General features: G+C 42.4%; 1 protein-coding gene across 1 annotated transcript in view; it reads right to left on the reverse strand.

The window, feature by feature from the left end:
• EFNA5 (ephrin-A5) overlaps window positions 1-25,894 on the reverse strand; it is a 127,261-nt gene that overhangs the window by 32,213 nt on the left and 69,154 nt on the right. Inside the window, exon 6 of the mRNA XM_010832007.1 lies at window positions 20,017-20,317. Coding sequence (XP_010830309.1) covers window positions 20,017-20,317 — 301 coding nt within the window. The remainder of the gene's footprint in view (window positions 1-20,016; window positions 20,318-25,894) is intronic.

Below are 25,894 nucleotides of genomic sequence, written 5' to 3' on the forward strand. Positions count from 1 at the left end.
TTAATTGTAAAACTTAAAGCAGCTCTCATAGGAATAGCCAGAGGAATTTAAGGGGCAGAATTCACTTCGACACATGAATCCTTGAAGGAAGAAACAGCTAGCACATAGTCGCTCATCTCCAGAGAGGACGAGATGCAAGCATGCAGATTCAACTGCAGAGCAAGTCTGCAGAGAGGGCTGGACGATAAACGTTGTTGTGTATTTCACACTGTTCACAGCTAGGAGGAGTATCCACGCGTGTATTTAGTCGCTCAGTCGTGTCCCACTCTTTGCGGCCCCATGGACTGTAGCCCACCAGGCTCCTCTCTCCATGGGATTCTCCAGGCAAGAATACTGGAGTGGGTTGCGTTGCCCTCCTCCAGGGCATCTTCCTGACCCAGGAATCGAACAGAGGTCTCCCACATTGCAGGCAGATTCTTTACCATCTGAGTCACCAGGGAAACCCAGGAGAAGTATATACTTAGTATATTTTAAAGTTGAATGGGATTTTATAAATAATCTAGCTTTTTCCCATGCAAGCCAGGTCCCTCAAGATGCTCCAATGAAAAAGAATTCCTAAACCCAGTAAGTTTGGTGAGCAATATATATTGTATCACCCTTCTTGGAGAGATACAATTCATGGAATAACATTTAAGGCCCCAAGAAGTCTTGCAGGAAAGAAAAAATAATTTTATTTAACTCAGAATTTCCAACACTTAAAGCTTGGTTGTCAGAAATTGTCACATCTTAATCATTTTCCTGTTCCTTGCAATCTAGCCCAACCCCCTTATTTTACATTTGAAGACACAGACTCAGTTATCTGACTCAGTCTGACTAGAGTTGGACAGTTGCAGACATGGGACTTCATTGATTCCACTGCATTTCTTGTATTCTGTTGATGTCAGTGGAATAAAGCTGAAAGTCAATAGGGTATTTTCCTTTTTTTTTTTTTTTGGTGTAGTCTTTGCTTCCTCATATTATCTCCATTAAGAGAAAGAAAAGCAATTAAATGTGAGAGAAATCCTAACTGAAAAATATGAGTCACATTTTTTAATTTGCTGGGAACACAGTAAAGCCTGCAAAAGTACTAGACAAAGATAAAATATCAGTGTACAACCAACTAGACGTACAAATGCGAAATTGATGCTCTGCCGCTATTGCACTTGAAGGGTTTACTGCATAGGTTTCCTCTCCTTTGGAACAATTCCACATGTTCCACACGACTGTTCGCAGTGAAATACACCCTTGTTTTGGCCAGTGGTGGTCGCCACCTCCTCGGCGTCACTCCTGTCTTCCTCAGGCTAAAAACCAAAGCACAACAACAAACGCTTGAAGAACTCCTCTTTCCTTATTCTGTGCAGTCTTGCTGGGGTTCCAGGCTAAGTGCTTTTTATTCTTTCCAAAGGAAAAGCATAAAGGCAGGGGACACGTGTATACCTATGGCTGATTCACGTTGATGTTTGGCAGAAACCAACACTGTTCTGTAAAGCAATTATCCTTCAATTAAAAAAAAATAAATTCATTAAAAAAAGCATATATGCCAATCAAATTCCTTTTTCCCAGAAATTGTGCATCCTGAGTCAAGTGATTCAAGGAATGGAAAAATGTTAGAGTTGAGAAAATCTAATGGTTGGGTCTTGATAAGATATATCTAATTATGTACTTGTTTCCAAGTTCTAGATACCCAGCATTGCGTTGGTTTCTGTCCATCCTGAGGTCTTCAGTTGAAATAATCTCTTTAGTAGAAAAAGCAGAGAAGGCAATGGCACTCCACTCCAGTACTCTTGCCTGGAAAATCCCATGGGCGGAGGAGCCTGCTGGGCTGCAGTCCATGGGGTCGCTGAGGGTTGGACACAACTGAGCTACTTCACTTTCACTTTTTCCTTTCATGATTGGAGAAGGAAATGGCAACCCACTCCAGTGTTCTTGCCTGGAGGATCCCAGGGACGGGGGAGCCTGGTGGGCTGCCGTCTATGGGGTCGCACAGAGTCGGACACGACTGAAGCAACTTAGCAGCAGCAGTAGAGAAAGAGTTGTTTTTTTAAAAGTTAGGTAGAATTGATAAAAATTTTTTACAAGTGGAAAACCTTAATGAATTACTCATCTATGGGGTAGATTGCAAATGGATGAAGGGCATTATCAAATATCTGCAATTATTATAAGAGTCACGCAGTGAAGATGAATTATTCCAGAAAGAAAGTGGACATAATAATGAAATGTGATGGGTAAAAATATGGCTGCTCGTATACTAAGATTAGATTAGGCACTTTGCTTATCTATAAACAAGGCTTGCCAGAATTTAAAAAACTGTGGGTCAGGTGACATAAACCTTGGACTCCTTACTGATCTGCTTCTGATGGTGGAACGGATTATGCTCTCTTGTGACTTCACTGTGCAGTTTTATCAAGGAGCTGACAAGCCATGCTTTTCAGAGACTCCTTGGGCTGAAGTGGAACGCACAGTAAAATACAGATTTCCTCAAATAAATTGCCAAAACCATTAATCTTTTTCTAAGGACCCATAATAACAGTTTGTTCTCAGTAGCAGGTGGGGGACGGAGGGAGAATGTCTTCCAGAAAGCACTTTGGCAGTCAATCTGGTTGATAATAAAACTTGATGAAACATCTGTGATTAATATTAATCCTAATTCTTCCTTTAATGGATAATTGTGAAAAAGATAATTTATCCCATTTCATTTAGACCACAGCTGAGTTTTTCAATTTAGGAAAAGAACATTTCTCCATATTTCTCAGGTATGAGACTCTATGGAGGTAAAAAAAAAAAAAAAACACAGGTGCATAAAACCTGCTAATGGTAAAGCAATTTTCTAGTTAGCCCTGGAAAATATTTTGAACGAATTCAACTGACCACTGCAGACTTGGACAGGACCCAAAGAATGGTTCTCTAAGTGACAGACTGGTATTTCTGCCTCTTCACCCCTGTAGAACAGTCTAAATGAACCCCAGTCAATGATTTAATACATTTTCGTCATATTTGATTTTGCAAAGAGTGTGAGAAAAATGCCCTTGTGAGTAAATGAGAGTCAGCTATTTCTGATCACCAGTGTATTTCAAACTAGTAGATGAGAGGAACTATTTTTGACACATGTAAATGTATAATTTAAAGTACCCATAAAAACTTGTCATGGTAGCTACCATTAATTTTGACAGAAACTCAGAAAGTAACTAATTGCCTTTCAAATATCAATATTAAGAATACCATTTATTAAACCAGCCCTTTAACTCATTCGTCTATAGCAAATTTGAGGGCAAGGCTTTGAATCCTCCTGCCCAAATTAACACACCTAAGAAGCGATGGACTCAAGACACAGATGTCCTCATTTTCATCTGCTTTTCTACACTTAATAATATGTTTTAAAGGAACCTATTAAATAATGGTCTCATTTTCTAAGAATCAGAATATATTATACGGTTAAAAAATGATGGCTGGGACTTCCCTGGCAGTCCGGAGGTTAAGACTCTGCACTTCCAATGCAGTGGACAGGTTCCACCCCTGGTTGGGGAATTAAGACCCCCACAGGCTGCACACTGCAGCCAGAAAGTTAAAAAAAAATTTGCTAACTCAGTATACACGTAGTAAATAGTGATTAAACATCCAGCACTGTTGACCTTTCATCAAAACCAAATCACGACTCCATTTAGATTTCATCAGACTCTAACTGAACGTCAGGGAGAAGAAAACATAAACTGACAAGCAGGAAAGGTCGCAGACAATAGGCACCCACCTCTTCACTGTACCTTCCAAAAACCTCACGTTATATCAATAGAAAATTACAAAACTGCTCACTATTCTTTCGTTCTTCCCCAGGCACACACTTTTCTTCTAAACTGTTGGTCCAAAATGAATATTTCTTATTACTGGATATCATGCCTGTTTCCTATTTTTATATGACTTTATGATTGTTATCCTCACTTTACAAAGCTTACGACGTTGCAAAAGGAACACATTTTATAACAAAAATTTTTATAATTGTGTAAGAAATACAAAAACACCCCAAAGGGTTATCCGGTTCTTGTTTGCATCAGCCTGGTTGAAATTGTATCTTGTTTGTGGATGAAGCAAATGAGACAGTTTGCTTTTTAAGACAGAAGGAGAAATTTGTTATGACCCCAGTGAGTGAGCTTTACTCCCAGAATCTTAGTTTATCTTAGTCTTGATCTTAGACCAGGACTAGCGTGGTCTCTCTCTGAGTTCCCTGGTTTAAACAAACATTCATATAACAAAGACAGCCTTTTCTCAACCCTGATGCGGCTGCTTCCTTCACTCAAATCCTCCAATACCCCCTTCTTCTATGTCTCGAATTCAGACCGACCTGCTCTCACTTTAAGCCTGTGTTCCCTAAGTGTGACACAAATATCACCTTCAGGGGAAATTTCTGGAACACGTATTGCAAATGAAACCTCATAAACTTGAATGAGTCAGACTTTCTGGACGTGGGTTCCAAGAGTCTGCATTTGTACCCCTCACACAGGTGGGTGACTCAGCTTAGGACAGTATCCTAAGCCGTGAGACCTGAATTCCACCTTGTCAAACTGCACGTCACATCCTTACTGTCTTCCTGTTCACGAAGTCTTCTCTCTCTCTCTCTTTTTATGGACAGTGTCAATCTCGCGATTCTTTTTTTGCTATCATTTTCATGGATACACTTATCTCCTGTTGGACTGTGAGCTCCTGGAAGACAGAGATCCCGAGCACTGTCTGCTGTTACTCCACGGTGCCCCCGCATCTGCCTGATGGGGGAGCACAGCTCGGTGAGTACTGAAGGGCGGACTAACAGGAAAAGAACACAGAACACTGAGATATACCCTTCTGTAGCCCCTGGAGATGTTCTGCAAGTTCAATGACGTACAAGGACTGACGGCTCAAGTAAAAGTTTGACAAATGGATTTGTATAGCATTTTTAATATAAATATTTTAGGAAAGAGCTACAATGAATCTTCTAAAGTGGACTTCACTAATAAACTAACACATCACATCAAAAGGCCAGAAATTCAGCTATTTGATAAAATTAGTAATCCAGAAAATGTTACTGGTTTAGTGATTTCACTTAACAAAAACATCATGAAAGCTTATGCAGGGTTTCCCCGGTGGCTCAGTGGGTAAAGAATCTGCCTGCTGATAAAAGGAGACACTGGTTTGGAGGGGCCCCCCATGTTATGGGGCAACGAAGCCCGTGCACCACAACTATTAACCTGTGTTTAGAGCCCATAAGCGGCAACTACTGAGCCCACGCCAGAGCTACCGGAGCCCCTGCTCGGCAAGGAGAAAAGCCACTGCAAAGGGTAGCCGTGTGCTGCAACTGGAGAGCAGCTCCCGCGCTCAGCAACTAGAGTGGGTTTTAAAAAAAAAAACTTTTATTTTAAATTAAATTTTAAACTGAAAAAAATTTTTTTAAGCCTATAGTAAAGAAAAAAAAAACCTAAAGCCCTGCAGCTATAGCAAACAAGCTGAAGACCACACAGAAACAACAGAGATGAGAATAGTTTTTTCATAAGCACTGCTACTGTTTATGGAATAAGCTTCCAAACGTTACTTGCCATTCACGGAAAAGAGCTATGAGCATGAACGTTGGAGTCGGACGCTCAACGCGGCCATCGCTGCACCGGGACGGTGCGATTCTGGTCAAGTTATGTGACCTGTGGGTCTTTGGTTTCCTCATCTGTAAAATGAGGGTAACGCCGGCGCCTAACACATAGCGGAGATAAGATGGATGAGACAACACATGTACACGCGTGGGATGGATGAGCGAGCACTGCCTGCTGGCTGATACCAGATAACCAGCCTGCATGCTTTATTATTTCAGTGTGGTTATGTGATAAGGCCCGGGATTTTCCAGGCAAGAGTGCTGGAGTGGGTTGCCATTGCCTTCTCTGATATGATAAGGCCCAAGTGAGTTTTCCCTTCAGAAGCAGGGGAAACGCACAGATTCGGAAAAGAAACATTGCCTGCTAGGTAAGTTCCAAATTCTTCAGACCAGACATAATGGCCCTCCATAATGTGGCTCAACCTATCCAGTTTTATTTTCCAAATATCTTCCATCCCAGTCAGCCCCATCTTGTCACTGATCCCAGAGTCTCTGCTGTCCTGATTTCCTTATCAGGAGCTGGAGGCAGGTCAGAGGAAATCCCACGGGCTGCGAGAAGCTTGTTCTCCAGAGATCTGCGGACTGCCCCTCCTCCCCACTGGCTCTGAGGACCACCACTGAGAATCAGAGCCTGGGCACCTTCTGTGTAAAGTCTGGGGGCAGCCCACGCCTGCGGCAATTCCCGAACCTCCTGCTAAAGACTGTAAGTGCTCCAAGTCCTCCAGGTGGCCCTTCCTCTCGTAGAATCTATACTCCTTTTTCTTGAATTTGCAAAAATGTGTGATAACCAAGTCTGTGAAAGGCTCTGCTGCTGCTGTGTCGCTTCAGTCGTGTCTGACTCTGTGCGACCCCATAGACGGCAGCCCACCAGGCTCCGCCGTCCCTAGGATTCTCCAGGCAAGAACACTGGAGTGGGTTGCCATTTCCTTCTCCAATAGCATGAAAGTGAAAAGTGAAAGTGAAGTCGCTCAGTCGTGTCCGACTCTTCGAAATCCCATGGACTGCAGCCCACCAGGCTCCTCCGTCCATGGGATTTTCCAGGCAAGAGTACTGGAGTGGGGTGCCATTGCCTTCTCCAAGCATTTTAAATAACAACGATAGCAACAGCAGACACAACTCACAAAATGCAAACAGTCACTGCAGCCTCTGTGCAGCTTAAGGACACAGGAAGGCAACAGGTGGTCCCCGCTGACCTGCTGACAAGCTGCCCTGTTGAGGCAGTGGCTCATGGCGCTCTGTATCATATCCAGCAGCACTGACACTGCTATTGAATCTGTTAATCAAATTTCATTCTCTGAAAAAATGATTCAGGGTACCAAAGAGATGCAGAACTTTCAACAGTCTTGCGAATCATTCAGTGTCTTCATTCCAATGGAAGAAGGGAGAATGAGTGACATGTTATTATGTCGTCGCTTTCAGTAACGCCCTACCTTGTTTTACAAACCCGTAAACCTCCTAGTATGTGACTCAGGGATCACATCCCTCACTGTGCGTGACATTAGCCATTTTTAGAGCTGAGTCTGCCTTGAGTTCCAGGGTGCAGATGGCACGTACATGATGACTTGCCAAGGGTGCTTCACACCTGCCTCTTTTTCGCTTCTTTGGAAGCATTTCTCAAGACGTAAGTGAGTAACGAGCTTAGACGTTGGAGTCAAACTGCATGGGTTTGAATCCTGACTTCACTGCTGACTACATGACCTCAGGCAAGTTACTTAATCACTCTCAGCCTCCATCTCCTCATCTGTCAAAGGGGGATAATAATAGTACCCACTTTATAGACGAGAATTCAGTGAGTTAAGACATATATAGTGTTTGATACAGTGCCTGGCATATACATAGCAAACTTGCAATAAATGCTAAGTCACTATCACCATGATTATCCCAAGAGTTAGGGGAGCAGTTATCAGTCAACGTCCGAGTGAGTCTTTAGCAAAAGGCTGCTTTTTTATGTCCCTGCCCGTCCCCCATGCAGGTGGGTCTCTAAAGTTGGACAGTATCTCAGCCCTGAGACCTGGATTCCATCTGGCCTGTCAAATCAGCACTTCACATGTATCTTCCTCTTGACACAATCTTCTCTTTTTTTAACGAAAAAAAAAAAATTCTCTAAACTTTATTTAAATCATTACAATATTCATTACGTGGTCTCAAAATTGACTAAACTCAACTACTCCCAGTGTATATAGCAAGACCTTTAAGCAATCTATTTAAAGTTGAAAAAAAAAATCACCTAGTGATACACTCCTTGTTTAGATTTGTTCCTTACATATAAGTCTAAGTAGATGAGCCGTGTCTGACTCTTGTGACCCCATGGACTGTAGCCCGCCAGACTCCTCTGTTCATGGGATTCTCCAGGCAAGAACACTGGAGTGGGTTGCCATTTCCTTCTCCAGGGGGTCTTCTCAACCTGAAGGTCGAACCCGGGTCTCCTGTATTGTAGGCTGATTCTTTACCAACGGAGCTACAAGGGAAGCCCTTAAATAAGGCCTACTATAAAGCAAGACAGTCTGAATTGAAGATTGAGGACTCAGTGAAACAGATCAGCAAGGCATACAGGGAAACATCATCAACTCGGATCTTAGAGCCTGTGATCATGTATTTAGGGAGAAAACTGACTGAAAAAAAAAATGTGTTAAAAAGTGTGGGAAAAAAAAAGAGTTTCCCTTAGAAAGCAGATATTGCAGATACTGTAATCTGGACAGATTTAAACTAAAAACATTGTATATATTCTTTCTTAATGACTCAGAAATACTGTTTTTAAAGATCTGGGTGTAAAAGGGAGTGCTAACTATAAACTAAAACTTACCTAACCTTAATGAAGATAAAAACTAGTTGGAAATATCGCACGTCTCTGAAAATAGTATAATGAAAAGATACTGAAATTCCAATTCCTAACAATAATAGACTGGCTGGCTATTCTCCAATTCATGGCATTTTACTTTTGGGGCTCCAAATGAATTAATATTTTGTAAAGCTTTACATTTTAAAACTAAAACTGGATACAGCCCATATACTAAAGTTCTGTTCCTAAGGCGGACTTTCTACCACCTGCCTAAAAATATCTGATGGAAAAGAAGCCTGTTGCCAAAGTCCACATATCTCCCCCATTAAACAGAGGTAAGCCATATCCTCAGAAACCATATTTCAAGCCCACAGGATACTCATGAACTAAAATAATGAATGATAATGCCTCGTTCTCTGCATTAATATTAAAGAAAAGAGAAAATAGAAAACTTTATAGCCACCATCAGCTCTCTGGACCATAAATCTCAAGTTTTGAGAATTGCTTCCCCAAAGTGTAGAGAGCAGGGGATGAGTTGTGAGAGAGCTTTGGAGCCTAGAGATATTTTTCAGCAAGCCAGCAAAGCACTGACACAAATTCCTACATATCTCTGGCTGTGAAAAGTCTCATTTGTGGTGATTTATATTTCCTCATAAAGAACTCTGTAGATAATATAAGCCTGCTGTGAGGCTGTCTGACAACTTTCAAACCAAGAGTTACACGACCATTCTGTTAAAATAGAGCACGAACAGATGAGTGGGAAAATCTGTAGAAATAGTATTTCTTCTGAACGGAAGGCCAGAATGCTGTTCTTCCAGCACGCCCCATGTTGAGTCACCTTTCACTCTGTGTGCATGCCTCATGGAGAATATTTTGGTAGTCTATAGGAGGAAATGCTTTTTTTTTTTCCTGAAGATTGACTATGCGTTTGGTGTGTGCATGCTTGTGTAATTTACAACAAATGACACTTAGACACCAGCACACTGGAGTTCAGCTGCCTTAATAAGTTACTAAGGGAAACACAGAGAATAGCATGCTGACAACCCAAAGTCAATGGGGTATAAACACTGTTATTCCAAGTGTCACTGGCGTGTTATTTCCATTTCTCCCGGCGTCTGCTCTGTGTAACACTGCACATACACACGATACAGCAGCTCATTAAACTGTTTTCAGTTAACTCAGAAACCAAATTAGTACATTACATGTTTATAAGGCCGAGAATTAGCGCTTCCCTGTGAAATTACACAATTAATCAGGTGCGTTATTTCTCGGAGAGGCGGCCACTTCTGACATTTAGGGATTAGAAAGAATAATCCTTTCATCCATTTCCACATCAGCATTTAGTCTCAGTGGGGTAAAAGGAAGCAAAAGGTGACATAATTCCTTCCTCCCCTTTAGGAGGTTAAAACGCGACATGTCCCCCCCACCCCCACCCCCGGCTCCATCTCGTAATGTAGCATTTCAAGTTCTCAAAAGAAGCACAAATTATTTTGTTTTTGAGCTTCTTATCTGAATGACGCAGTCTTTGAAAAATTCAAGCAATGAGAAGAATTCTTATGAGTCTCCTGCTTCTTATGGCTGATCCCGTGAATTGCCACCAAGCCCCAATTATTCAAGAGCTTTTAAGGCTCCCTCTGCGAACTTTAAAAACGGTCCCAAAGTCAAAATCTATTAAGCAGTGATGTCTGCCCCAGTTTCCTTTTTCACTAACCCAGCACCAATTTCTCTGATTCTCTTTAACAGGATCTCATCCTTCAGTCATTTAATAGGGCATACGTTTCTTTTTAAAATTCTCCCCACTTAATCAAATGACACTGCCAAGAATTTTAAAAATAATAAAGTGCTGTTAAATATCCTTTGTTGCTATTAATTGCCTCCTGCACCCTGGGTTTCACTCAGACCAGGTGAAACAAGCCAGGGGAAGGCTCTACGCTCCAGCATCCGTGAGCGGACACCCAGCATTCTTGCTTGTTCAGAAGGTTAACCTGGCAACAAACAACATTTTCATAAGAGAAACTTATAATTAAATCAGAAGAATATCCGGAAGTCCCTAAATATCCTGTTTTAGGTTCTTTATTTAACCTTCATTTAAGAGCCCTTGAAAGCCATTCAAGCTTTCCTAAAAGATGGCTAGGGACAACTTTAAACAGACACAATTCTCTAAAGTCATTCCTTAAATAAAAAGGTGCATTTTTGCAGGTTCACTGAAGACCTCTGGAAGTGTAAAAGGGAATATAATGACTATCTTCAGACAGAAGTCTGATATAATCCCAGACAAACTTCTAGTGTCTAAGTGGGGGAAAATGGTTTCATTTGTACATTAAAAATTTTTTAAAACCTAAGAAAAAACCCTAAATTCTAGCAACTAAGATATACTCTGTATCTATATCTGAGCAATTATTATTTGGTGTCTGTGCCATATTCATTATCTTCCACTTTAGAAAATCTTAAAATTTGTCAATTTCCTAACACTACCCTTAACTTCCTTCCCTGTTAAAATAAATATGCCTCATGAATGCCATTATCCGAGCTACAAAATTAAAAAAAATTCAGGAGATGAATTAGTATTTGCCCATAGTCCTGGAAATTTCTGTCATAAGCCCCTTGAATCTCAGCTGAAGTATGTGCTAGAACCTTTAATGCTAAAATAAGACCAGTAATCAAAAACATTTTTCAATAATAAAAGCAAAAGTGCACACAGACACACACCGACACTGAAGCAAGTGCTGAGCTGTTCATTTTAAGAAAGGACACTGTCCTTACAGGTCACCCCCCATCCAAGAGCAAAAGACTACAAAAGATGGGAAAAGATTACTTCCTGCTTTGATAAATGTGCCATTCTGACACTCTTCTGTTTCAATAAGAACAACTCGAAAGAAAGGCAGATTCATGCGAACTGTCAAGACCAAAATAATTCTTAATGTAGATTACTAAAGTAAGCTGCTGGAAAACCAGACCTCTAAAGAGGGATGAAGACTTCCTTAGGCATATGTAATCCTGGCGTAGTATTCCTTCACAGTATACTGCATGGACTTAAAATGTGAATTTTTACAAGGTGTTTGTGAGGTTTTCTTTTATTAAACTAAAATGTCAAACAGGGTTCTTCAGCTTGCTGTAACTTTTCAAAGGGTGCAAAATCTGTTGAACATTGATTAAAGTCATCCTTTTGGTAGTCAACTGGTCTTTAAAAAATTTGTTTTAATCGAACCTTGGAAGTAAGATTGACTCTGATAAAAACTATTATTATATACCCATTTTACAGATGAGGAAAGTGAGGCTTGGTGAGGTTAAGTTACCCAAAGTTACACAGCAATTAAGAATATAGAAGAGGGATTTGAGCCCAAGGGTACATTCACTAGAGTCTATGCTATTTCTTTTTTTTTAAGCCATGATCCACCCTCTCCTTTGATATATTATATACCCCCTCCTTTGGTATAATCCCCAGCATATGAACAAAACAACTTACTAAGAAAGTAGGGAACTGCTGCAGTGGGTATAGCAAAACCTAATGCTTCTAATTTATCTCCTTTTCTCAAACAATAGCATCTAAGAGAAAATTTAATTGCTTTTTTGTTCTATTTGGTTTACTGCTGCAGTATTTATTCATTAAACAATAATCAACACTTTTATGTGCTGCTTTCTACTATTTTTGACTTAAAATATACAGGTTTAAATCAATATTATGGTTCAACAGATTTTCCACATTATGGTGAGCTTGCCTGACTTTAGAAACACTTGTGGAAGAAATGGCACTCTGAGTTCCAAACAGCTCACCTGTAAATAAGCTTTTGGAACATTTCCAGTTGGCAAGTGAAGCACTTTCTCTATGTTAGTATTCTCTGGATTGACTGAATATTGCTACACCTCGTAAAGGACAGTCTGTAACTATCTTGTACAATCAAATGATTTCTGAAACTTATCTTGATCATCTCAATAAGATATCTCTTCAGAATTTAGGTTTCTTTTTTTTTTTGTCAGTTTAAAAATACTGTATAGTACATATTAAAATTACTTCACAGCTTAAGACTATAAACTTTTAATTAAAGAACATAAAGCAGAGAACTAGCAGCTAACCACATGCATTCAAGTATGGATTTAAGAATGATGCTCATAATAACATAAATGGCCCTCATGATTTTCTAATTAAATATATAGAGAAGGCAATGGCACCCCACTCCAGTACTCTTGCCTGGAAAATCCCATGGATGGAGGAGCCTGGAGGGATGGAGGAGCCTGGAGGGCTGCAGTCCATGGGGTCGCTGAGGGTCAGACACGACTGAGCGACTTCACTTTCACACATTGGAGAAGGAAATGGCAACCCACTCCAGTGTTCTTGCCTGGAGAATCCCAGGGATGCGGGAGCCTGGTGGGCTGCCGTCTCTGGGGTCGCACAGAGTCGGACACGACTGACCCGACTTAGCAGTATATATATATGTATACCAAAAAGACCTGAGCAGACAGCTTCAGCTCCATGAAAGTTCTTTTCACTGATGAGATTTTCCAGCTCCATACTTCTATCATCATATCAGTTATAAAGGAGTAAAGCTAAAGCATCATGTGTATTCAAGTTTACTTGCCAATAAGCTTAGGAAAAGTGTTGCCTAATAATGTCTCAGAAACTTCTGGTTTCCATCTGAGTGCTTTGACTATGCACTGTCTTTCCTGCACGTATCTTCTTTTGAAGGAGATCAGCTATACGTTGCTGCTGCTGTGTTGCTTCAGTCGTGTCCGACTCTGTGCAACCCAATAGACGGCAGCCCACCAGGCTCCGCCGTCCCTGGGATTCTCCAGGCAAGAACACTGGAGTGGGTTGCCATTTCCTTCTCCAATGCATGAAAGTGAAAAGTGAAAGTGGAGTCGCTCAGTCGTGTCCGACTCTTAGCGACCCCATGGACTGCAGCCTACCAGGCTCCTCTGTCCATGGGATTTTCTAGGCAAGAGTACTGGAGTAGGGTGCCATTGCCTTCTCTGCAGCTATACGTTAGATATGGCAAATGCTAGAATTCTGTGCCTTTTTAGTATCATTTTTAAAAAGTGGTATCTATTTTCCTTATTGTAGGTCTCTCACTGACTTCCCTCGTAGCTCAGTTGGTAAAGAATCTGCCTGTGATACAAGAGACCCAGGTTTGATTCCTGGGCTGGGAAGATCCCCTGGAGGAGGAAATGGCAACCCAGTCCAGTATTCTTGCCTGGAGAATCCCATGGACAGAGGAGCCTGGTGGGCTACAGTCCATGGGGTAACAAAAGTCAGACACGACTGAGCGACTGAACCACCAGGTCTCTCATTAAAAATCACTCACCTCCTGAATCAAGTGTGCAATCATGATTCAGTCTGGACGCTGAACATTGAGTGGATTTAAGAAGTATTTCTTTGAAAGTACAACTTTTCTGGCTTCTGAAGTTATTGTATTAAAAAGGTCAACCACTTGGAAAGATACAGTTGAAATATCATTTGGAGATGGAAGAGTATGCTTTGGAGAGCTGAAAATGTAGAAATGTGTTTAAAATGTATCTTGTACTTCCCAATTTGGGGTTCCAGTAGAATTTATAAAGGAAGATTCTCTAAACACTAGTGCTAATCATTTCTAATCCTTTAAAAATACAATATAAAGTATATTTTTCTCTTTAAGACCTTAAGCATATTAAGACCTAGGGCTTTCTCTCTTCACTTCCTTTTAGTTGTTTATTCACTTAGTTTCTTCTCAGATCAGCTACTTCTCATTAGCGTGAACTTTTTTCCAGTTATGTCACTTTTCTGTGCCTCAGTTTCTTCACGGGTAAAATGGCAAATAAGAACAGGACCGCACAGTGCTGTTCTGAGACCTCTGCAGCATCTGCAACCGTGCCTGGAACATGAAGTGCTGTGTGAACACCAGTGAGCCTTGTTTACTGATCACCTACTACATACCAAACAATATGACAGACGACATACAGCAGAAACGGCCACGAACAAACGGCCATAAACATGCACTGTAATAAGTGCTTGAGGGAAGATAGAGCAGCCGAGTGGAGACACTGATACGGACATCATCTTCATACGGAGAAGTCAGAATAGCCTCTCGGACACCTCTTTTGACCCAACCTAAAGCAAGTGAGGGGCTTCCCTGTGGCTCAGAGCTTAAGAATCCGCCTGCCAGCGCGGAGACACAGGTTTGATCCCTGGGTCAGGAAGACCCCCTGGAGAAGGAAATGGCAAGCCTCTCCAGTATTCTTGCCTGGAGAATCCCATGGACAGAGGAGGCTGGTGGGCTACAGTCCATAGGTCACAAAGAGTTGGACACGACTGAGCGACTGAGCAACAGCAACAACAAAGTCAGTGAGAGCAAGGGAGGTTGCCTGGGCGGACGAGAGCCTCCAACAGGAGGGGGTAGAGGCCCACGACCCTGAGCTCGGGGCGCTGGACAGGGAAGCGGAACCGGGGACAGGGCGGCTGGAACACAGACAACAGGCAGAGCCGGCAGCAGGAGAAGTCCAGACGCCGAGGTGCGGAGAGGACTCGCCTTGGAGAACTTGTGTGCCAGGTGTGGACTTTGGGTTTTGTCTTGGTCAGACAGGAAGTCACTGGAGCGCTTTAACAGTGCAGTGATGTGGCGCGTGTGCGCGCACGCACGTGTGCATGTGTGTGTGTGTACCGGTGCAGTGATGTGGCTGGTGTATGTGTGTGTAACAGTGCAGTGATGTGATGTGTGTATGTGTGTGTGTGTGTGCAATAGTGCAGTGATGTGGAGGGTGTGTGTGTGTGTGTGTATACCGGTGCAGTGATGTGGCTGGTGTATGTGTGTGTAACAGTGCAGTGATGTGATGTGTGTATGTGTGTGTGTGTGTATAATAGTGCAGTGATGTGGAGGGTGTGTGTGTGTGTGTGTGTGGTGTAAACAAACAGGAGCCTGCTGCACTAGTCAAGACCGCACACCACGCGGCTCAGATCGGGTGGCTGAGGTAGATCTAGTTCAGTAATTCTAGTATGCGGTTCCACTCCTTCTTTCCCCTAAAAATACCCCTTTCACTAGCATTCACTGAACACCTACTAAGTAAGGCTTTGCACTAGGCCATTTTACCAATGTTAAGTCCACCCTAGTGCACAGACCCTATGATATATTAACGCTCCAAGGAAGTTTTCATCAAGCCTCCTGGTGAAAGTGAAAGAGGAGAGTGAAAAACCTGGCTTAAAACTCAACATTCAGAAAACTAAGATCATGGCATCAGGTCCCATCACTTCATGACAAATAGACGGGGAAACAGTGGAAACAGTGGCTGACTTTATTTTGGGGGGCTCCAAAATCATTCAGATGCTGACTGCAGCCATGAAATTAAAAGATGCTTGCTCCTTGAAGAAAAGTTATGACCAACCTAGACGGCATATTAAAAACAAAGACATCACTTTGCCAACAAAGATGCATCTACTCAAAGCTATGGTTTTTCCAGTGACCATGCATGGATGTGAGAGTTGGAGTATAAAGAAAGCTGAGAGCTAAAGAATTGATGCTTTTGAACTGTGGTGTTGGAGACTCTTGAGAGTCCCTTGGACTGCAATAAGATCCAACCAGTCCATCCTAAAGGAGATCAGTCCTGGGTGTTCATTGGAAGGACTGATGCTGAAGGTGAAAATCCAATAATTTGGCCACCTCATGCGAAGAACTGACTCATTGGAAAAGACCCTGATGCTGGGAAAGATTGAAGGTGGGAGGAGAAGGGGATGACAGAGGATGAGATGGTTGGATGGCATCACTGACTCAATGGACATGAGTTTGAGTGAACTCCGGGAGTTGGTGATGGACAGGGAGGCCTGGCGTGCTGTGGTCCACGGGGTCACAAAGAGTCAGACACGACTGAGCGGTTGAACTGAACTGAAGGAAGTTTAAATCATGTATCACAGCCTCTTTATTTTACAGATGTGGAATTAAAAATCTAGAGAGATTAGATGATTTGCCCAAGATTATATACCTAGTTAGGTCAAGACAAGGATTCAGTACTCAGTTTTCCTCACTTTATCAAAGAGGACATTCAAAATCAGCGGTTCTACTGACTCATGAAAATAACCTACACGCTCTTATTTATTCCCCTTCGCCTGGTCTGATTTAGAAATAGCCACACAAAACTTCTTTCAAACATGTCCTCATGGTTAATGCTTATGAGAATCATTTCTAAAGGGAGTGTTTTTGAAGTTTCTAAAATAACTCTTTGCCTTAGGAAGTCTATATAAAAGACTATTGGCATCATCTATTGATGGGCAGTTCTGCAAATCTATAGATAAACAGATAGAAAAAACTGACCTTCTCTATTCTAGTGTGTCAAACTCTTCCCAAAATCCCTCCTGTAGATTAAAAACAGTAATTGTCCAATTGAGGAGACAGGCTTCGTTTACCTGACCAGTTATTGGTGATTTCAACAACTTAGTAGAGACTGTCCGTTCCCATGGAAAGGAAGCTGTGGTGCAGTTGTTCTTAGGACAAATAAAGGATCTAGACCCGTGAAGGGTATTTTTATTTTTAACCTAAACAGGAAACTCCGTGAGATATTTCCCACTACAGTATTTTCTTAAATTTGTATAACTTAGAGAAATTAAGAAGGAAATAAAGCAGAACTTGATAAGAACACTACGATTTGTGTCCTGAATCGAAGTTGTGGGTGGATTTCCTGTTATGAAATATTCCTCTCCCCCTGCCCCCGCCCCAGTCCAAACTTGACCTGAATCTCGGGCTTCTGCAGTTACCTCTGAGCTTGAACCTTCCTCCACCAGCCTGCAGCGGGACTGCCAAAACACTGTATAGCTTGCGTTTTTCTTTTGGAAAACTTGGAAGGGATTTTAAGGCCTTGAGGAGCTGAAATACGCCCCCGGCCTAGTAAGGACATTTTATAAAGATGACAAGTGGGCAGTCAGACTGGCTCCTGAGATCAGCAGTTAGAGCCCCTTGTAAGGTAATAAGTGTGAAAAGAGCCGTTTCCCAATCATCGTGTTCATTCCACGCATATTAGGAGACAGGAAAATTCAACCAAGGGCCAATCTTCCCCTAAGAATCCTTTAGTTTAATTACGACCACAGTATATGAAACATTTGCAAGAAATCCACTTTCAGCAGTGAAAGGAAGAGAGGAAACCCTTTCCTACTAAAAAGACAGGGAAGGAAGCACTTCTGGTTCTAAAACCTGGTTGAAAATTCAATTTAACCAACGACCAGGCCACCGCACCTCTTGTAAATGAACATCTTTTTGCTGCTAATTTTGTGCTATTTTACCTTTCATTTTTAAAAAAGTAATTCAGGTTAAACTCAGCTGAACAGCAAAGAAGCTCTTGATATTTTGAAGCATTTTGAACAATTACTTTGACAGGAGCCCTTGACAGTTAAATGACTCCGTTAAATGAATGTTATAGAAGACACATAATGATTTTTAGTGAAATATTGAATTTAACCACAAATGAGGAAAAACCAGTCATAAGCACCATGGGTGTATTTGAATAATAACATCTTGCTTATGAACCTCAGTGGATTCTGTAATTTCTAATAATCATGCAATCAGCCATTTAGCTGTTGAGTATGTCTCCCATCTTAGTGTTCTCTATTCATTTTTGCTTTTTGCTTTTGTTGGCTAATCTAAGAAACCGTATGAAAATTTTGAACCCGGCAATAGCTCCCTTTTGCATCAGCATGATATTTTAGAGTTGGGCGATTAATGAGTTGCTGTCCCACAACTGAAGTCTTCCTTTTTCCTCTTTCTCATTTGCTGAATGAGATTCTTTCACAAAGTAAAAAAATCAGCAAGAGGCAAGAGCCCGCGGCCTGAGGACATGTGGCTTCACTGTGTGCTGGCCTGTCCTCCATCTGTGGGACTCAATATTCCTTTTCTTATTTTATGGGTTGAATGTGAGATAACGATCAAGACTTTTACATGTTTTCTCATGACTAACGACTGAAGTATGTACTGAAATAATAAAACTGGTACTGTTCAATTTCCTCTTTAAATTCAACTGCAATATAAGTGAGAGTGCCCTTGTGATGGGGAAATCCGGCTTATTAGAAAACTCTGTTTTCTGGAGAAGAAGAGGAGCTAGAAATCCTTGTAGGCTTAAAAAGTGTGGGTGAGGCGCTGGTTGCGGGGGAGGACACTGGGGTTGAAGCAGTGAGTCAGAAAACCAGGAACATTTTGTTCTTTATCTCATCTGCAGTGACAAGCAGCTCAGCACACAGGGAGGCCCTGCCTGGCTCAGCACTTCCTGATCATCCCAAGCAGGTGAGGCCCCGCCTCCCCTGGTTCCCACGGCTCCCGGCACTCACTGGCCTTCAGCACTTTTCCGTTTCCACTTTCACTGCCGGCTTACACGTCTGTTCCCCATGAGACAGTGGCTCTTTGAGGAAAGAGTGTCTTTTAATTTTGCACACCATCCCCCTCACCAAATTTCTTAGCCATGATAAAGCTGGTCAGCACACGTCCTTTAGACCGAAGTACCCTGAACATTTATTACCTTCAGCTGACAGAACACTTGGGCAAGCCCAGATACCTTAAATATCTCATCCACCTGCAATGCGGGAGACCGGGGTTCAGTCCCTGGGTTGGGAAGATCTCCTGGAGAAGGGAATAGCTACCCACTCTGGTATTCCAGCCTGGAGAATGCCATGGACTATAACCCACTCTGGCATTCCAGCCTGGAGAATGCCATGGACTATACAGTCCATGGGGTCCCAAAGTGTTGGACATGACTGAGCGACTCGCACTAAATATCTGATATAGTTAAAGTCAAGTCCAGGCACACAGCAAGATGCCTGACTTAGGTATTCCTACAACCCTGCTAACTCAAGCATGGACCATGGACCAAAGCAGTATCACCGGAAGCTTTCCAAACACCACATCACGGGGCCCACCAAAGACCCCCTGAATCAGAATCTGCCTGATAGCAAGATTCCCAGGTGACCTGTGCACAGTGAGGCTTGACAAGTGTTAATATGACCAGTATGTAGCCTCAAGACACAACGGTGTGTGGGATGGCGGACAATACAGGCCACGGCCACGTGATTAATACAGAGGTCTGCGGGGAAAGTTTTAGAGGTCTCTCAGGACAGAGTCTCTTAACGCTCACAGCTTACTTATACCAGCTCCCTGGGAACCCTTTCTAGATACTTCTTCACGCTCTTTCCTGTTTAAAGGCACAGCTGCTCTTAATAATTGTCTTTTCTCCTTGGTGCAAAGAGAGTATCTATCGTCAGCGTGCCAACGTGTGCAGGAGCTTTGGCTTCCTCCCTGAACATGTGATGATTGAAAGGATATTGGTGACACCTGAATAAGAGATCCGATGACTTCAAGCTGTGTAAATTGAATTATTTCCTTTAATTTTTCTTTCAGGAATCTCTTTTTCTTTTCCTGAGCTTTGGGGAAGTCCCAGCACTTTTCATTTAAAAGAAACACAGGTCAGCAGTGGTTCACTGAACAGGCTGACATGCAGCTTCGCACAGGGAGAGGCCCTGTGCCTTAATCTAATTTGTGCTCCCAATTTCCAGCTAATGTATCAAGGGGTCCTGGTGTATGCATTTACAAGGGGACATCCGTAAGGCAGAGTCCAGCTCTCTGCAATTCTCTGAAACATGGCTTAAAAAAAAAAAATTAGTCTGGCTTCTTGTAGCTGCCCCCTAACACACACACAAAAATCGCTGTGTACTCACAGATGTAGAAGTATTCCCGGCCTGGTCTGAATTCGAATCCTAGAGAAAAGGGTGTGAAGAGCTGGAACTTTTCAGAGAACTTGAGCGGTCCATTTGGAGAGTGAGGCCGGTTACACTCCCACCTCTTGAACCCTTTGGACGTGTGGTCGCAGGCACTGTAGCCGTCAAAGTTCACCATGTAGAGGACGTAGCGCTCCGTCTTGTCTTCCGGGACAGAGTCCTCGTAGTGAGGACAGAAGACGTCCAGGTAGTCGTTGATGCAGACGTCGATGTGGTAGTCACCCCTCTGGAACCTGTGGGGAGAAGAAAGCGATGCGGTTATTCAGGGAGGAAAGGCTTCCTGCTTGGAATCAGTGGTTGAAGGCTCCAATCATGCTCAGGTTAAAAAGATTTATTACAGCAAGTGTTTATTTGGGGCCATATGATTTGAGGAAGAATTAATGCTTTTGAACTGTGGTGTTGGAGAAGACACTTGAGAGTCCCTTGGACTACAAGGAGATCCAACCAGTCCATCCTAAAGGAGATCAGTCCTGAATGAATGTTCATTGGAAGGACTGATGCTGAAGCTGGTCACCTGATGGGAAGAACTGACTCATTGGAAAAGACCCTGATGCTGGGAAAGATTGAAGGCAGGAGGAGAAGGGGATGACAGAGGATGAGATGGTTGGATGGCATCACCGACTCGATGGACATGAGTTTGGGTAAACTCCGGGAGTTGGTGATGGACAGGGAGGCCTGGCGTGCTGCAGTCCATGGGGTTGAAAAGAGTCAGACACGACTGAGTGACTCAACTGAACTGAACTGATGATTCGAGGCATAGTTTGACATGTTGCTGTTCCAAATCTTAAGTACAGCGAGCCATTCTTCAGAGGAATTGTAGTGTATTTATTCCAAATACCTTGCCAGTGGAGCACCTCACTTTCACTTTAAGTATTAAAGGTACTGATAGACTGTTTTCCTTTCTTTGTTAAAATCACATATATATTGAAGAAAACTTTTCATATTTCTAAAGCAGTGTTTCATTTAATAAACGTTTTTGAATAATTTAAAGAATAAATGGTATTTGTTATAATTGAGAGCCTTCTTCATTTCCTATGCAAAATGTGGAAAATGAGAGGGATAAAATTGAGAGAATTAGAATCATAAAGTTTAAAAGTTGAAAATTAAATTCCTAGAACACTTCTACTTCAGAGGCAAATTAAACCCAAAGGCATAATAATGAAGCAATGAGCCACTAAACTAGACCCAGAATGGAGACTCTGGATCCGAGTTAGGTGTCTCTCTTGGAAAATCTGCTTTGTCACAAACTTGTTTTAGCCACTCTCTGTTTTGATGCCCTGCCCCTTTCCCTATTAAATTGAAGCCATGTAAGTCAAATGACTTTTCCCCTTATTTCTTTCAGCTTCACAGGCTGTGTTCTAAAAGGGCTGGACCGAGAAGCAGGGAAAGGAACAAGTCAAATGCAAAGAGCAAAACCACAGCCGCCCCATCCTGAAAGAGTTAAAAGGTATGCTCACACACACATCACCGCACACACCCCCGTGTCTGCTTCAATTCTTATCTTAGAAAAGTTTTGCTTATTCGTTTTAACTAAAGTGCCTTTCGCCATCAACTGAACAGCTTTTCCCAGGACCCAATGGTGTGTGAAACAGGAATTGTTATGTACACAACTTTCTAAAATCAGGGTGGAAAAGGCCACAAAAGCCCTTTGTTTCTAGCTGGTGAGGAAATTCTTCTCTGAGCCCTTGGAGGGTCATGATAAAACTACGTTACCACTGAAATACAGCGCCCATAGAGTCATACAATCTTCACGTCAGTCTCAGGGAGAACACTTCCCAGCAACGGTGAGCTAGTCTCTTCCATTTTCGGACATCGCTAGATGTTAGCAAGTTTCTCCTTATATTGAGCATAAATCTCCCTCTGTGTGATTTCCATCCAGTGGTTCTACTGCTGCTGCCTGAGATTGCAGAGAGCAAATCTCATTCCTCTTTCGTCAGGTAGTCCATAAACCACTCGGAGACGTCAGCTCTGTCTCTGGACCCTGCTTTCTCCAGACTTGAAAATCCTTTGTTCATTTCTGATAGAATTTCCAGACTCCTCCTCATTCTAGCATTTTGACCCTCTTCAAGGCTTTTAGTTTGCCACTGTTTTCCTTAAAATGTGGCCCCCAAACATATCGAGGACCTCTGACAGGTTGTGGTGAATGCTGGTACCTTTGCTCTGGATGCTAAATATTCATCGACAAAGTCGAGATTCCTTCTGAAACACCATTGTGCTAACAGCGGTAGAGCTACTTATTTTGAGTGAGTAGAACAGGATTTAAGGACTTGCTCTGCTGCTGACTGAGCAGGAGCGTCGTAAGCCATCCTGAGCCTCAGTTTCCTCACGTGTTAAGTAGAATAATAACGAGAATCCACCTTGCTGACCTCACACGCCTGCTTCAGACCTCGGATGAGGAAAGGTATCAAAAGTACATGTGCATAAAAGGCATCATTACTATTAACAGGACAGATTAAAATGGGTAGATAACAAACTATTGCTTTTTAAACAGTGGCAGTTAGCGCATAAAGCAGAAATAAAAATAATCCCCGGGTTTCCCTTTTTAAAAATCCTGGAAGAAAGGATGTCATGTAAAAATTCTAAATTCTATCCCCAAATATCAAATGGTCCTCAGAAACTCCACTTTCTCGATGCTTTTGAAAAGCAGCATGCGGATGTCTGCAAGAGAAATAAGGGAAGGTGGCCAGATCACTTTTCCGTAAGGGTGTCTCAAGGTACATAACCATTTGTAAAAACCAAGGACCCCTCGGAAGGACTTATTTCCTTATATTTACAGTGATCACGAAGGCACGTTTACTTTTTTCCTCATTACCGGCAGACAACGATTTGTCAAGATGCAAGGAAGGCCTGCACTGCTTTTAAAAGGTTTTTGAACATCAAGGTAACATCACTGCCAAAGTACAAAGAAAAGACACCGCAACATTCAGATAAAAGGGAGCTCCGCCGTGAATCAGCGGCACTCGGAGCGCGCTGACAGACCTGGCTCGGGCCCGACAAGCGCCGCGGCAGAAGGCAATGCCCAGAGGCACTTTATATTATTATATTATTATTATAGATTTTAAAGACATTCAAGGGGGAAGTTGTTCCGTTCCCCAAGACGTGCCGCTCATCTTAGCTTCTACCAGCCCTCGACCCGGCTTAGGGGTGAAAAGGAAAAGCATTGCCATGGCCCACACCCACTGTGTGACTGCTTTATTCTACCAATTGGCAGGTTTTCCTGCCTCAAATTTAGCTACCTTTTCTAACTTTTATCCTTGTTAATTCTTCTATAATTTTGATCAACAAACCATGAGACCGAATACCCACTTTACACTGGGTTGACCAGTTATCCTTTTCTGGAGATAATTTACTTTGTGTGGGGTGTTAAGTGAATCACTCTGGAGCTAGTTTTATTTTTTCTTACCTATTTTTTCAAGATGTTTCTTTTTTTTCCCCTGTTTTATTATTCTTTTTTTTTTTTGAAATTTAAGTATTTAATTTTTATGGCCACATAGCATATGGGATCTTAGTTCTCCCACAAGGAGTCGAATCTGCTCCCCATCGTTGGAAGTGCGCAGTCTTAACCAATGGACCATCAGGGAAGTCCCTGGAGCTGGTTTTTAAATATGAGAGTATCTCAGCAGTTAGTACGGATATCCTTCTGTGCATATGACAAAGAAATGATTATGATTTACCAAAGAATCAACCTACACTTCTGTTTCACATATTGAATTTGCATAAATTAGTTTACTAATGTAAATTTCAAAGAATGGACATTGTGAAGATAAAAATAATGACAAACTGGAACTCATAAAAGGCATCTGTATGGTGCAGCTAAGTACAAAACAAAGGAAGGTTCAGAGTTAGTCCAATACTTTCCCAATTATACTCTTCAACTACAAAGTGGCACTGAATCATTCTTTTCTGGCCTTACTGTGAAGAAGCACACGTGTATGGCTAATATTATTGAGTGGTTATTACATTACACTCATTGTCTCAATGTAATCTCCATCACAGTTGCACAGAACAGACACAGCCAGTGCACTGAGTCAGAGATGAGGAAACCGAGATTACGAAGTCAAGCAGCATGCCTAACATCACAGGAACAAACAGGGCGGAGGCAGCATTCAAACCCAAGCAGTCTGACCTCAGAACTGAGACTTGATTGCTAAAGTCAAGTTCTCAGGTCTTCTCTGAATGTTGCCAGAGGAATGATTCTCGCTCTGCACGGGGTTTCAGTTCTCTCCTTCATTCAGTGATACAACAAACATTTGTTGTGTCCAGAATCTGCTAGCCTATGGCTTTACATATGTTGTCCCGTGAAATCCTTATTGGGTAGTTACAATTAGTTTCATTACACCAACGAGAAAATGACATTCAGAGAAGCTGTGATCCACTGCGTGGTTCAGTCGCTCAGTCATGTCTGACTCTTTGTGACCCCGTGGACTGCAGCACGCCAGGCCTCCCTGTCCATCACCAAGTCCCAGAGCTTGCTCAAACTCATGTCCATTAACTCAGTGATGCCATCCAACCATCTCACCCTCTGTCGTCCCCTTCTCCACCTGCCCTCAATCTTTCCCAGCATCAGGGTCTTTTCCAATGAGTCAGTTCTTCGCATCAGGTGGCCAGTGTATTGGAGTTTCAGCTTCAGCATCAGTCCTTCCAATGAACACTCAGGACTGATTGATCTCCTTTAGGATGGACTGGTTGGATCTCCTTGCAGTCCAAGGGACTCTCAAAAGTCTTTTCCAACACCACAGTTCAAAAGCATCAATTCTTAAGCTCTCATTCTTCTTTATTCAAATTCCGCCCCCACCGCCCCCAGGAAACAAGTAGCAGAGTTAGAATTTCACCCCTAGCCTGAGGGGCTCTGAAGCAGGTAACTTCTGTCCTAACCATAATGGCCTGAATTACTGGCTATAATTCCCCTCGTTCTGTTTAGACTGATCTTCTAGGAGGGGCTGCTTCAAGGGGCCAAGCCCTGCTCTCTTTCTCCCTAGGTTGATCCCAGACTCCTGCAGGGAAAGCTGAAGGGTGCATCAGTGTCTGAATAAGTCCCAGATCACAAGGTTAGCTCCGGACTTCCGCGCATCCTCCCAATCTTTCACAGGGATGAAGTGTTGTTAGGCTCTGTAGCCATTCACATAAACAGAACTTTTTTCCATCAGGAAACTCCTTTCAGGAGCTTTAGTTTATGTTAAATGAGCAGAGTCACCTCTAGGAAGCATGATTACACATGCCAATATTTACAAATTTCATGGGAAGCCCGCCACTGCTTGAACACATTTTTAAGTTTCTGGGACATTTTCTTATAAATGTCTCCTCTTTAACTCCTAGTCTTTAATTCCATCCCTTAGACTTGTGGTTCTCTACCTCTGAAACCACTGCATGTTATGAATTGTTAAGAATTCCTGGCTGCATACAACAGGCCAACAGTAATTACAATACGATCCGTCCTAAATTACCACGGTGGTTTACAATGTGAAAGGATGCATGGTTGCCACCCTTAGAAAAGTGATTGTGTTTGAGTGAAATGATTACTGTTCTGGCTCTGCTCTGATGACACAAGTCCCAGGTGCCGGGAGGCATCTCGTGGGCGTAGAGTTACGGCCCCTGTCCTCCACCGGGCTGCGTGGCTACTGAGGTCATTGTTCCGTGTAATACACAGCAGTGTGTATATTTTGTTAGGACAAGAACACACTGTACACATTTGTCAAAATTTGGCAGTAGACTGGTTGAGAATGTCATCTATATTGTGAAAGGATCATTTTAGTTAATGAAGAAGAATAAAATTCAGCGTGGCAACTAATTCTTTGTAATCAATTCACCTACTAAAACG

This window comes from Bison bison, unplaced genomic scaffold (genome assembly GCF_000754665.1).
Source record: "Bison bison bison isolate TAMUID 2011002044 unplaced genomic scaffold, Bison_UMD1.0 scf7180017864533, whole genome shotgun sequence".
Lineage (NCBI taxonomy): Eukaryota > Metazoa > Chordata > Mammalia > Artiodactyla > Bovidae > Bison > Bison bison.